Source organism: Centroberyx affinis, unplaced genomic scaffold (genome assembly GCF_046629955.1).
Source record: "Centroberyx affinis isolate AG114_WGS23_722 - 3 ecotype Tasmania unplaced genomic scaffold, CSIRO-AGI_Caff_v1 ptg001590l_1, whole genome shotgun sequence".
Taxonomy (NCBI): Eukaryota; Metazoa; Chordata; class Actinopteri; order Beryciformes; family Berycidae; genus Centroberyx; species Centroberyx affinis.
The window spans coordinates 38,682-51,083 of record NW_027280039.1 but is presented as its reverse complement, the minus strand read 5'-3'; the positions used below and the strand labels follow the sequence as shown (position 1 = coordinate 51,083).

Here is a 12,402-nt window from a genome sequence, read left to right as displayed (position 1 = left end):
TGACACTCTCTCTCTCACACACACACACACACATACACATACATACAAAGACAGAGAAGGGAGTACGATTGGGTGAGAGAAGAACAACGTGAAGAAAGGGTAGTAGGGAAAAAACATGGGAAATGAAATTGGGAGAGAGGCAGAAAGATTAAACTACCGTCTTCGACTGATTTGAATTTATGATTTCGGGAAAAAGGTTGTGGACAGCAATTTGGGAAGATGACTTCCGCATACGTGGCCAGAAAGCTTTGACAGGTCAGCAAATGGAAGCATCTGGCAGAGAAAGAAGCAATCCAGCGAATGCGAAATAGACAGAAAGGCAGCTTACACTGGGGAGACCCTGACACAACAGACTAACTGGCTTTTCATCTGCTCCTGTTGTCTTTCTCTGTTGGTCTAATTACCACGTCCGGCTTACTGTCCCCTTGATGACTGTAATTAATCAAGTTCTGCCCCCTAATCTCTGAATCTCATCATCCTTACAGTACACCAGGGCTGGCCACACCGGATGGTAGCCTGATGTAAGCTCTTTTGGGGAGTGTAATTGTGTGTGCGTGTCTGCAACTTTGCATGCAACAGCAAATTGAATAGTCCCACCCTGCTGTTTTTTTTGGTCAGGAGTTAGAGGAGTGTGTTTTCTCAGTGCACAGGTCAGTAATTGTTCCTCATAGGTTTCCTCCTTCAGGCAGTAGTGGTATGCTTGGAGGCAGTACCTTTCAGGAAGATATTTTGGGCCTTTAAGGTGAAAGCTGTAGTTTTTCCCCTATGGGAGGCATCCTGACCTCTGTCTAGGTACACACACACACACCACACACACACACACACACACACACACACACCAAGAATCCTCTCCTCCTCCCTCAGAGTCTTGTCCTCCCCTGGCTGAGGGCTTCAGATGGCTTACCAGGGCCTTAATCTGTCCTTCGAGTGACATCACCCCCTCTCCGTGCATGCACTCCTTTCCTCTGTGGGACAAGGGATGAGAGAGGGAGAGGGAGAGGGAGGGAGGGAGGAAGGAAAAGGGAGAGGGAGAGGTAGCCACTGGTGGTTTAGGGAAGGTGACTTAGCTGGAGTGTCAGCAAAGCGGACTTAGTAGGGAGTGGGTAGGATCGAGCGTACACAAACACACACAGTCGGGGCCATGGCAGCGGGCGCAGCGGAGAGGGACACACACATGGAGGAGCTGGTGGACCAGGGTCTGGGCATGGAGGAGACGGCCCACGACCTGCTGAGGAGGCCCTCGCTCAGGGAGATTTACCACAGCGACACCCTGCTGGCCCCCGACACCGACTTCATGACAGGTCAGTACGAGGGAGTTACTGGGGACTGGAGAGCCGAGGTGGGGAGAGTTTGTGTGTTTGTGTGGTGCAGTGCATGCAGGAGAGGGATTGTATCCACGTTTTTCTTCTTTGTCATTGACTTTAGAGAGGAAAAGAGGGGAAAGTGATGTGTGCAGCCTCCTTTTTTAAATTGGAACTTACCCCATGCTGAGTGTGTATGTGTGGTTTGCATAGAAGTGCAAGTCTACAGATTTGTTATCACTTCAGAGTCGGCATGACGAGAAAAAGAACAGATGCAGGAAGTTGAAAGCTGTAAAAGAACTAAAAAAAATAAACGCAAACCCTCAGCATGTACGACTCACAAACTAACATTTACTCATTTCCTTAGTTATGTTAATGTGAATAACTGGAATCCGAATGACTAATGAGATGGTCTGTGTTCAATTTGAGTGTGGCTGAACTTCTGAGAACTTTTGAGAGTCTAATGGTCTAATAGGTGTGTGTCACTGGACCTCATGCTGTCACACATGAGAGAAATTATAACAGGTTGCTCTCTGGAGAGACTTTCTGCTCTTCTGAAATACATAGACATATCACTGCTGTCATGCAGAAACCTTGTAACTCCAATTTTGGTGATATTCATGTTTTAACATCAATTGAAGGATTATACAGTCTATGGGTTGAGAAAATACTATGACTTTTGGACTTATGAAACCCATTTACAACCCAGAAATGCATAGACACCAAGCTAAAACAAGGCTATTTTTCTTTGTTACTGAAAAGTTTACATGTTGGAGATACAAGGTTTTCATCTGGCAGCAACGATATGCTATATTTTATTTAATATCACAGTTTAACCCTAGCAATGCTGGTCCTGAACGGGCAAAGTTAAATTTCAATCTCTCTTTCTGCATATCTGCTGAACTTCTCACCTCCCACGCAGTGTTTGGGGCTGTTATGGAATGTGCCTGGGCAGAGGAGATTTAGGGAAAAGCCCTGTCCCCTCAGGGATATTGGTATCAGTGGACTAATATGTGAAAGATTGCCTGTGTACACGTGGCCTGTGTGTGTGTGTCAGCATGCAGGGTGCTGATATGAGCAGACAGATGCTGCTCCTCCATTCAGGAAACAGAAACACCATCTGCGAGCAGAGATTAAAACACTCTCCGCTGCTTCTCTGTAGTTATGCCTTAATGTGTTTTCAGTTTGCACATACTATGTATAATAGGCATCTGAATATTCAAAATGTAAGCGCTGTTCTGGCTGTGTGTATGAGTGTGTGTGTGTCGGAGAATCAGAGAGAGAGACAGTATGTATGTGTTTTGTATGTGTGTTTACATTTGTATGAAAGGCATCCAGGGAGCCTGTTCTTTGTACAGTTGAGTTAGTGCAGCGATTGAGCTTTGGGCTGCTAATTCCCTTTTACAGCACTGGGATTACGGGCTATTCTAATCCCAATCCCATATGGGGTGTGTGGAGGTGGCACGGGGATGATGTCACAGCCAGGACAAGAAGAGGAACAGAAAATCAACAGGGACTACACAGAGTCACAACGCCCCGTGAAAGAGATTACGGCTGTATGGATGATTATGCTGGGAGTCTTCACCCACAGCAGATCACTGCTGTCAGGCTGAAAACCTTGTAACTCAAGACATTTTAGCATTTTAGAAACAATGCAGCAGGTTTTATAGGCACTAAATTAAGAAAACTAAGGATCACAAAGGAAATACAAAGATCTCAAAAGAAACACAAAGGAACATGGAACCTGGAACATGGAAACTTTAAAAAAAATAGAACAACAATGGAGCGATCTGTGTGTCTTATTGACACACGGATTACGCAATTCACCCCCCCCCACCCCCCCCCCCCCACCCCCCTTTGCTCATAATCGATTTTAGCTGAAAACTGCTGGGAAATAATACTTCATCTCCACATCACTCTCTCTCCCACCAGACAGTGCATTTCATTTATGTTTCAGTTGCTTAACCTGAAATAGGTTTGAGGCTGGTCTCACATGTTGGTTACAGTATAGTACAGTTTAGGTAATAATTGACCCAGCATTGAAACTCTTAGCATTAAGGTGAATGAGAGGCTTTGGTGTTACAGCTGCTACAGTATAGCTACAGTACAGCATGCAATGGTTTTCTGTCTGTCACTCACAAGTCCTTCCTATTAGTTAGAGTGGCTTATACTGTAAACTAGGAGGTAGCTATTATCTATGAATGTACAAGCTGTTTACTGGAGGACAATGCAAGGACAGTCCACATTTCAGGTTCCTGTCTCCTGTTTTCTCTCTGTTTTACATCTCTCTCTCTCTCTCTCTCTCTCTCTCTCTCGCTCTCCCTGACATGGGGCTTATGTGTGGGGGTGGGGTCGCTTGTGCCAAAGAGGCTCAGTCTGAGGGATTATCATTGTACTCCGCACACACACACACACAAGCAAGTACACACACATACACACGTGCACATGCAATTTAGGTTGAATTCGACGACTGCTGAGTTTTTAAGCATTATCAACCCCACCCCCACTTCTATACGCACACACACACACACACACACACACACACACACAGCCACACACACAGCCACACACACACACTCTGGGCGAAAGGCTTTAAGCGCTGTCATACACATCACCCCGTCCCATAGTGTCAGGCGACCACCAGGAAAACGTGAGAGGATCAAAGGGGAGAGGAAACGAGAGAGGAAAAAACACAAGAAACCCTCCTTCCTCCCGGCTGCGCTGGATGCTGGAAACAGAGGGTGACAAAACACCAGAAGAAGAGGCTCTGTGTCTGTGTGTGTGTGTGGTGTTTCACTGTGTGTGTGTGTGTGTGTGTGTGTGTGTGACACAACTGGAGCAAGGGAGATGAGATCTTAGTGGACACCGGCCAGTGGATCAAAATCACCCGCCGTGGCTCAGATGGAGGGAGAGCCTGCCCATCTGACAGGAGCCAGAGGAGCCAGAGGAGCGAAGAGGAGCGAGAGGTTGTGTTCGCGAGAGGAGAGGAAGAGGAGGAAGACGTCCGGGACGGGGGAGGAAGGGCGACCCGCCCCGCCGAGGCACCCAGACCCCTCATCAGCACCGTTCGCCGTCTCCCACGGTACTCCACTTAGTGTGTTGTCAGGCTGGTGGTGATGGTTAGTGTTGACCTCCAGCAGCGCAGAGGAATCTGGTCACAGTTTAGGGCAGAAAATGAATGAAAGAGGAATTTAAAGTGTGTTAATGGCAGTTGGAAGCGTTCGGGACACCTTTGTTTACATGTTGCTGTTTGATGGTGGGGTGTGGATGATCTGCTGTGGCCAGCTGTGCCATGACCTCATTAGCTTGGTTTCTACTACAGGCACGAACAGGGCTTATTCATTACTCACTAAATCCCTAAAAAAACATTCCTCTGATTGTATTTTACATCTTGTTGCCAGAAGAGATGAGCCTTACAAGAGCCTTATATGGTGCAGTTTCAAGCAAACAAATAATGCTTTCGTTTCTCGTTTTGAGCTAACCCTAGGCCCACTTGGCTTTGATGTGGAAAAGGTTGTTGTTTTTTTTCTGTTCTCTCCTTTAGCAGCGCTTCTCATGCTTTACAACAGGTTTTTTACAGAGGGGTCAGGTTTCCAAACGGCCCTGTGGTTTCAATATGAGTCAACTGTGTATTGCATATTCATTTTTCACTTCTTGCTTTGTGTGTGTCTGTATGTGTGTGTGCGTGTGTGTGTGTGTGTGTGTGTGTGTGTGTGTTTGTGGTTGAATCAATGTTCTGTATGTCTGAATCACTCTCACTCTCTGAAGCATCAGCTGGCTAACAAGGTCTTTCTGTCTGTTGCTCTGTGGGGTTTTTTGATTCTGCTGTTCACCATTGAAGTCTGCAAATCTAGACATGGCTTGGGGGCTCGTAAAACTACAAAGGATGCCTCAGAAGCCTTTTGCTTTTATTCTCAATGGAATAAGACTGTATTTAAATATGTCATTGATGAGGTTAGTTATGTTTAATGTCACTGAAAAGCATACTAAGTGAATATGGTCTGCATCTATCTATCCATCTATCTATCTATCTATCTATCTGTCTGTCTGTCTGTCTGTCTGTCTGTCTATCAGTACCTACATGTTTTGATTGCTCTCCTCCCTTCCCAGATGACCGCAGCTCAGCAGCCAGCGGTCTGGATGTGGCTGACCGGCTGACCTATCTGGAGCAGAAGATGCAGATGCAGGAGGATGAGATCCAGCTGCTGAAGATGGCTCTGGCCGACGTCCTGAAGAGGCTCAACATCTCCGAGGAGCACCAGGCCGCCACCGCCACCGCCGCCGGCAGGAGAGCACCGGGAGCCAAAGGTGAGAGAGGATCTGTGCCTGCCTGCATGGAGTGCGAACGGTCTAGGCTTGCATAGATGTTTCATAGATGATTCATAGTAGATATAAACACAACTCATTGGCTGTGTGTGAGTGCCTCCTGCTATCTGGTGTGTGTTTACCTCAACATTGTATCTGAGTGTCATTCGATCACATGTTAATTTATTACAATCACCTGTTATTTTCCTACCAAACAGAATACTATGAATAGACGTGATGATGTACAATCAAGACTTACACTATCATCATTTTCCACAGATCAATTTGTGGCTATGTGGATACGGATTTGTGCAATAGCTTTTATGTTGTATATGGGAGTATGGGAGGAGGATTTTTTAGTTTTTATGGTTCATTGCTTGCTTGTTTTGCTGCTGCAACAATTGATTTTCCCTCTGGTATAAATTAAGTAGGCCTATGTATGTCTATCTATCTATCTATCTATCTATCTATCTATCTATCTATCTATCTATCCATCCATCTATCTATCTATCTATCTATCTATCTATCTATCTATCTATCTATTTATCTATCTATCTATCTATCTATCTATCTACCTATCTATCAACAAATACACATGTGTACACCCTCACACATACAGTTATGTATGTAGACACACATAATTCCAGAAAATCTGGTTAGTTTCACATGGTCACACATTTGTACACATGCAGAGACATGTGCACCCATGCCTCCAACCAACCCCCACATACACACACATTCAAATTCAAATTCAAACTGAAATTCAAATTACCTAATCTTCCTCAAGGAACTTCATTTGTGCAGTGGTAAAAGAAGACAACAAACAGAACAGTCACAAGTGCAAAGAATTGAGACAAAACAGCAGAATAACACACACACACACACACACACACACACATCATACTCACCTCCTTGCCTTGTGTGTGTGTTGTCACAGCCAGGCCAGTGTCTCTGGCTCTGCCCTCCAGATCGCCCATGGCCTCCAACGCTGCCTCTCTGAAGAAGAGCACCACACTGCCCTCTACTGTCACAGCCAGGAACTACAGCTCCTCACCTACTCCCTCCAAGAGGTAAAACACTGGCTCTCCATCTGCAGGCAAGGGGTCATGAGATGATTTTGGTGGTTGTGAAATAATTTTACATATAGATATCTATGAGAATATGCAATATACAACTGCATTTTTATGGTTAGAATATTTGGACTAGATCATTTTTTTGTGAAATGGATATTTTCCCAGCCTATTTGAATTGTGATTATGTGAAATTGGGCAGTTTTCTTAGCTTTATTTATCCAGAGAAAGGTGACTAAGCATGCATGCTGTTTTTCCAGCATTTGTACAGTTAAACACATTCAAATGTTAAAATCGTTGGTTTTGTGGTTTATTGTTCTGAGCATGCAGAGCTGTAAAAGGCTGTCAGGAAGTAGATATTCTTTTGTTTATAGGGGTCACAAGCAAATGAGGTTAAAGAGAAAATCCACCCACATAAAAAAAAATAATCCACAAATGCTATTCCTCACATCTTTTACAGCACTCACCATTAAACACACGGTGCATGAGAGAGCAGCTGCATATTAATGGAAAATATTCTTATGGCCCATGCAGCTCACAATAGAATTAAAGGTTCAGTCTCAAATCTCAAGCTTCAGTCTCAAAAGCAATCAAAATACACACACCATTATCTGGAAACACCGCACATGGACAGTTAATAATTATTCCAACACACTCTCCTTTACTTCAGTGCAATAAACCAGCAAACCATTTCTGCGGATCTCTTCCTCCCAATTACCTTTTAAACGACTCTACCATTAGATGCCATTAGTTGGAGAGCAGATAGGTTTTCTCTGCGGTACCTTGGCGCTGTATTGCTATATCTGGGGTACGCCAATATAATTGCACAGAGAGAGTTAAATCTCCTATCACTTAAAGCTCTCCGTTCAATATCATGATCAAGTGAGAAACATCATCATTGCCGTCATCATTAGCACCACCGGTTCATTTCCCTCCACTGTTATCTCTCTCCAGCTCTCTCCACTAATTAATCTCATCTTACCCTCTGTCTGTTTTCTCTCTCACCTCTTTCATCTGGCCTCTTTGCTTCTTGTCTTCACTGCACCCACCACTTGTTGCCTCCCACCTTTCTATCTTTCCTTTTTGATCTTGTAAGATTTCAGAAACTTTTTGTGTAGCCTCAAACCTGAGTAGGCACATCTGTAAAAAAAATATCTATTTTAAAGCAACATTAGGCAACTTCCAACTTTGGCGGCCCCAAGTGGCAACAGGAGATAACAGTTTGACTTTTTGGAAGTTTGAAGGACCTCATTACCCAGAAATCATGTAACGTGACATCAGTAAACTGCACACTCTTCGGTGCAGTTTAGTGACTGGTAAAGGTGGAGATGGTGAAAAAAATATATTTTTGCAGTAGGCTCAACCCTCGTTCGTGAGTCCAGCTCACTGTTGTTGAGGAAAAGATTTCCCACTAGTGACCATAACTCACTCCAGAGTTTCATTTGGCCAAACAGGGTGAATCAATGCCATTTTGGTTAAGGGGGATGAGATGCTCTTCTCTGTTGCAGCCCAGCTTCATGCTTTAGACCGATAAAGATGGGTGTATATTTACATGAAGAACAAAGAAATAAACAAAACAGAAAATGTCCTTTCTACCCAGCAGTGCGGTGAGGAGCCCGGCAGGCAGTGTGAAGGACAGTCCATGTAAGACTGCCAAAACACGGCCCACTGCTGCAGCCCCTACCTGTAAGAAAGCTCTTGATAGGTAGGCTGCTGTTCCTGCATTCCTGCAGCTTTACTTGATACACAGGACTTCACTTTTCAGTCAACCAATCACCCTGGCTTGTGGATTCAGAAATTGAACAGCCATTTTTAAGTTATTGACAATAAACTGATAAAAGCTGGCAGCTAGTGTTAATGTGAAGCCCTGTGTGACAATGTGATGTGTACGCTGTTGTTGTGTTATCGTGTCTGTAAAGTGTAAAATTGTAATTGTAGTTTAATATCAGCTGTGCTCCATAGCCTTTATACACAAAGTTGGAGACTTGGAGTCAGTCATCCCCCTGCCTTTGCTAAGAGAATAACACTGAACAGTTGTATTGACGATTTTCATTTCAGATTTACCAAGTCTCTCTTTGACTCTCTCTTTGTCTCTCATACACTCTTTCTCTCTCTGTCTCTGTCTCTGTCTCTGTCTCTGTCTCTCTCGCTCTCTCTCTCTCTCTCTCTCTCTCTCTCTCTCTCTCTCTCTCTCTCTCTCTCTCTCCGTCTCTCTGTAACAGCAGCAAAGCCAAGGAGCCGGCAGTAAGTCTAGGTAAGAGAAAACACTTTCCATGTTTCGCCTGTACTTGTTTTTTCCAGTCAGTGACTGGCAGCATTGAGCTTCATAGGAGGAGGTGAAATGTGAAACAGCTGCTGCCCAGGTTGCAGCCGCTATAAAGTAAAGATAAATGATTTAGCACAAGACTGACATGGCAGTGGTATTGCGAAGCCTTGCTACACACAAACTAATCTGGTCTGTGTATGTGTGGTTTTGGTGCAGGGACAAGACGAGTGACACACTGCAAAGGTAGGCTTCATTCCTGACAGTGTACCTATGTTACTTTTTTTTTTTAAATCCCATAATTAACTCCTCATTGATTCAATAATGGAAGAAACATTTTGGTGAATTATCCTCTGCATCTGTACAGTAATGGAAAGTTTATAGGTTTATACAACATTGCATTTGAACTGTTATTTTGTGCTCATCCTTCATTTTTTCCACATCTCACCATGACTTCTGTGCCTTCCCTCACCCCTTGCACCCAATTTTGTCTGTTCTTCCCCGTCTCTCCTCCAAACCTCAACACTGTCTGCCCTTCTCCCTCTGTCCTGACGCTCCCTTCCTCCCTCAACTGCTGTCCAACCTCTCCTCTCTCTGTCCCTCTCCCACACACATGGCCACGCCCTCCTCCCCTCATTTCACCTCTTCACTTAGTGACTATGCAGATCTATCTGAGCCCCCTCACAAGAAGGACTGGGTCTTCTGAGACCGCCAAATCTGCACCCACGGTGCCTGCCAACGGCGGGCCCATGGGCGCGCCTAGCACCCCTCAGGCGAAGGTGGGCACCAAACCAGAGATGAGGAAACGGACCCCGGCCTTCACCTTAAACCTCCAGAAAACCACGATCAGCCAGAACACACCGCTGGACACATCCAGCTACAAATCCCCCATCAAATCCCCCAGCCAGTACTTTCAGATTTGCTACTGATGTGCAGGTTAGGCAGGTGGGGGGTGGGGGGTAATTTTGTTTAATCTTTGTACAACATTCAAAATTAAGTCTTCCCCTTCATAGCAAAAAAACCATTTAATTGACTATAGATTTTAAGGGAAGAATGAAGGAGAATATTTTACCTTCCTGCCATCAACCTCTCATCCATACTACATATACAGACCTTCTTCCAGTGTTACAAAGCAAGAAATTGATTTTGAAATTGATTTTGCAGGTGAACTGTCCCTTTAATGTTGCAAGGATGTCATTTTTATGTTCATTTATGTTCTTAAATCTCTGAGTACAGGCCAGTTACTACACCAAACTTGAGCCCAAACCCGATTACTGGACTCAGACTTCTTACTTAATTACTTGGGTTTTGGTCAGCCTCAGCTTCAGAAATATTGCTGAAAAAACACTATTAATTGCTGTTAGTAATTGTTCAAATGATCAGTAATTTGGGGATTTTGTTGGGTTTGTGAAACATTTTCAATGGCAAGTTTTCCTTTGTAGTGCGAGACTGTCAATACTGGGTTTTCATTTCATATTTCTATCTATTTTGATAGTTTGAATGTTTTAATGCATTCTTTAGCACCTTCATCTTCAGTGAACACAACATAGTCCTAGTTCCGTTTCTCTATACCTGTATGCTGATTTTTTTCATGGGATGCCTCTATTTAAGTTTTCTTCTCTTTATTTTGTGATGTCTTTAATTTGTTTGGCAGTTTAGAGCATGTGTCAGTAGATATGGTTGTGTTTGTGCGTTGACTGTGCGATGTATGAGGTTATTCTGTTTTTCATCTGTGAGTGTGTTTCTGTCTGTCTCCACGACTGCCTGTTTGCTAAACTCTGTTTTCAATTCAGTTAGTTGAAGGTGCACCTCATGCATAGATAATTAATGTACTAGAATTAGCCAATAAGACTAATTTTCATTTCTACTTCAGACTGGGTAGTTAAAACTGCAGGACTCAGCTGCAGGCAAACAATAAACAACTATGTGCTGATCACTCCAACCAGTGGAATGGCATTCCTCTCTCTACTGGGAAAAGCTTTATCACTCAGAGTGTGTGTGTGTGTGTGTGTGTGTGTGTGTGTGTGTGTGTGTGTGTGTGCGTGCATGCGTGTGTGTGTGTTAGAGGAAGGAGGGGGGTTACTTATTTTGACAGGTAACTGTCAAACTAAAGAAAATACCTGAGTAAACGAGGGATACAAAGTACTTTATATTCGGGCAGCGTTCCCCTCAGCACTGTTGTGTTGTGTGCTGTGTTTTCCTGCCATGGTTTTTGTCCAATCAACCCCTTGGAGGGAAAGGTGAGTGCCAATACCAAACCTTTCTAAACAATCACCTCAATCCTGTGGTGAAGCATTTCTCTCCTGAAGGGACTGGTGTTTTCCAGAACAACAGTGCCCAAACTGCAGGGTCCATGTGGTCACTGAATAGTTTGGTGAGCATAAAAGTCACTATAAACCAAAACATGAACATTTCAGTTAGATATCAATTCAATTGAAGACTTGTGGAACATTTTGGAGCTGCACCTGAGGCAGTGTTTTGCACCGTAACTAAGAACAAAATGCCAAATCATTACATTTCTTGTGGAAGTGTCTGAATCTCTCCAATAAAGCTCTAGTCAACTGCAGACTCTATCCCAAGATGCATCAGTGCTGCTCTGGTGGCTTATGGTCACACACAACATTATTAAGACAATACTGGCGTTTCCTTCATTGTATCAATTGCCTGTATTGTGATAATTCATCTACACTTTCAGACTAGACTGATTGGATCCATCACAGTAAATAAATATCTGTAAATCCTGACTATATAGAAACATGACTGACTGTTTTAGTCTTATTCTGAAATATAGTGAATTTGATAGTGTCTTCTCTTGTCATTTCCCATAAACTTATGTGGGGCAAGAAAGCTCCATATGTGGCAGTGAACATGCAGCCTCAGCTCCCTCCTGTGGAGACTGAATGGCACAGACCCAAGCGGGGCTTAATCATCAAAGATGGGTCACGTGTGAGTTTTAAAGATTCCCTAAAACTCCACACAACCAGATCAACCGAAACATAAAAACTGTGCCACTACAGCAGGTGGCTTAGCTTCTTCTTTTGATCCTAACAAACAAACCAGCAGATGGGGGGGTCTGGTATGACCTGAAAGTGGATCATCACCCACCAGGTGGAGCACCGGGGAAAGTATTGTCCTCTTTGGAAATTAGGAGGACCTCTGCTGGACAGAACATGACACTGCTAAAGGTTTGGTTTGACATATGGTTTGGATAAAGCAAAAAGCCTATATTGTTATGAAATGGTGCAGTGGGATATTTAACGCCTGTATTCCCAGGTTCAAATAAATGGAACCGGCCAAGAAAATAAATGAAAATGTATCATCTATATATTTGGCTTTGGTGCTGTATTGTACCTGCTTTTATCAAGGCAAACAGAGTGACTCTAATTTGATGCTATGAATATACTCTATTATGTGGACTAACCTACATCTGACTGCTCCTGAAATTGCAACAAATTCAAACAGG

At 43.8% G+C, this 12,402-nt stretch overlaps 1 protein-coding gene across 1 annotated transcript; it reads left to right on the top strand.

Annotated features, from left to right (window-relative positions):
• The first annotated feature begins 1,141 nt into the window (after positions 1-1,141).
• Positions 1,142-9,875, top strand: LOC139651093 (echinoderm microtubule-associated protein-like 1). The gene is made up of 7 exons (XM_071527939.1): positions 1,142-1,301; positions 5,412-5,609; positions 6,544-6,676; positions 8,280-8,381; positions 8,902-8,930; positions 9,159-9,185; positions 9,594-9,875. The coding sequence occupies exons 1-7, from the start codon at positions 1,142-1,144 to the stop codon at positions 9,866-9,868; spliced, it is 924 nt and encodes a 307-aa protein (XP_071384040.1). The 3' UTR covers positions 9,869-9,875.
• The last annotated feature ends 2,527 nt before the right edge of the window (positions 9,876-12,402 follow it).

Bases quoted from the DNA above. Each gene is read 5' to 3' on its own strand.
- LOC139651093 (XM_071527939.1), top strand. From the start codon at position 1,142: ATGGCAGCGGGCGCAGCGGAGAGGGACACACACATGGAGGAGCTGGTG. The intron at 8,931-9,158 runs GTAAGAGAAAAC...GTTTTGGTGCAG, and splicing joins GGAGCCGGCAGTAAGTCTAG to GGACAAGACGAGTGACACAC. The intron at 9,186-9,593 runs GTAGGCTTCATT...CTCTTCACTTAG, and splicing joins ACGAGTGACACACTGCAAAG to TGACTATGCAGATCTATCTG.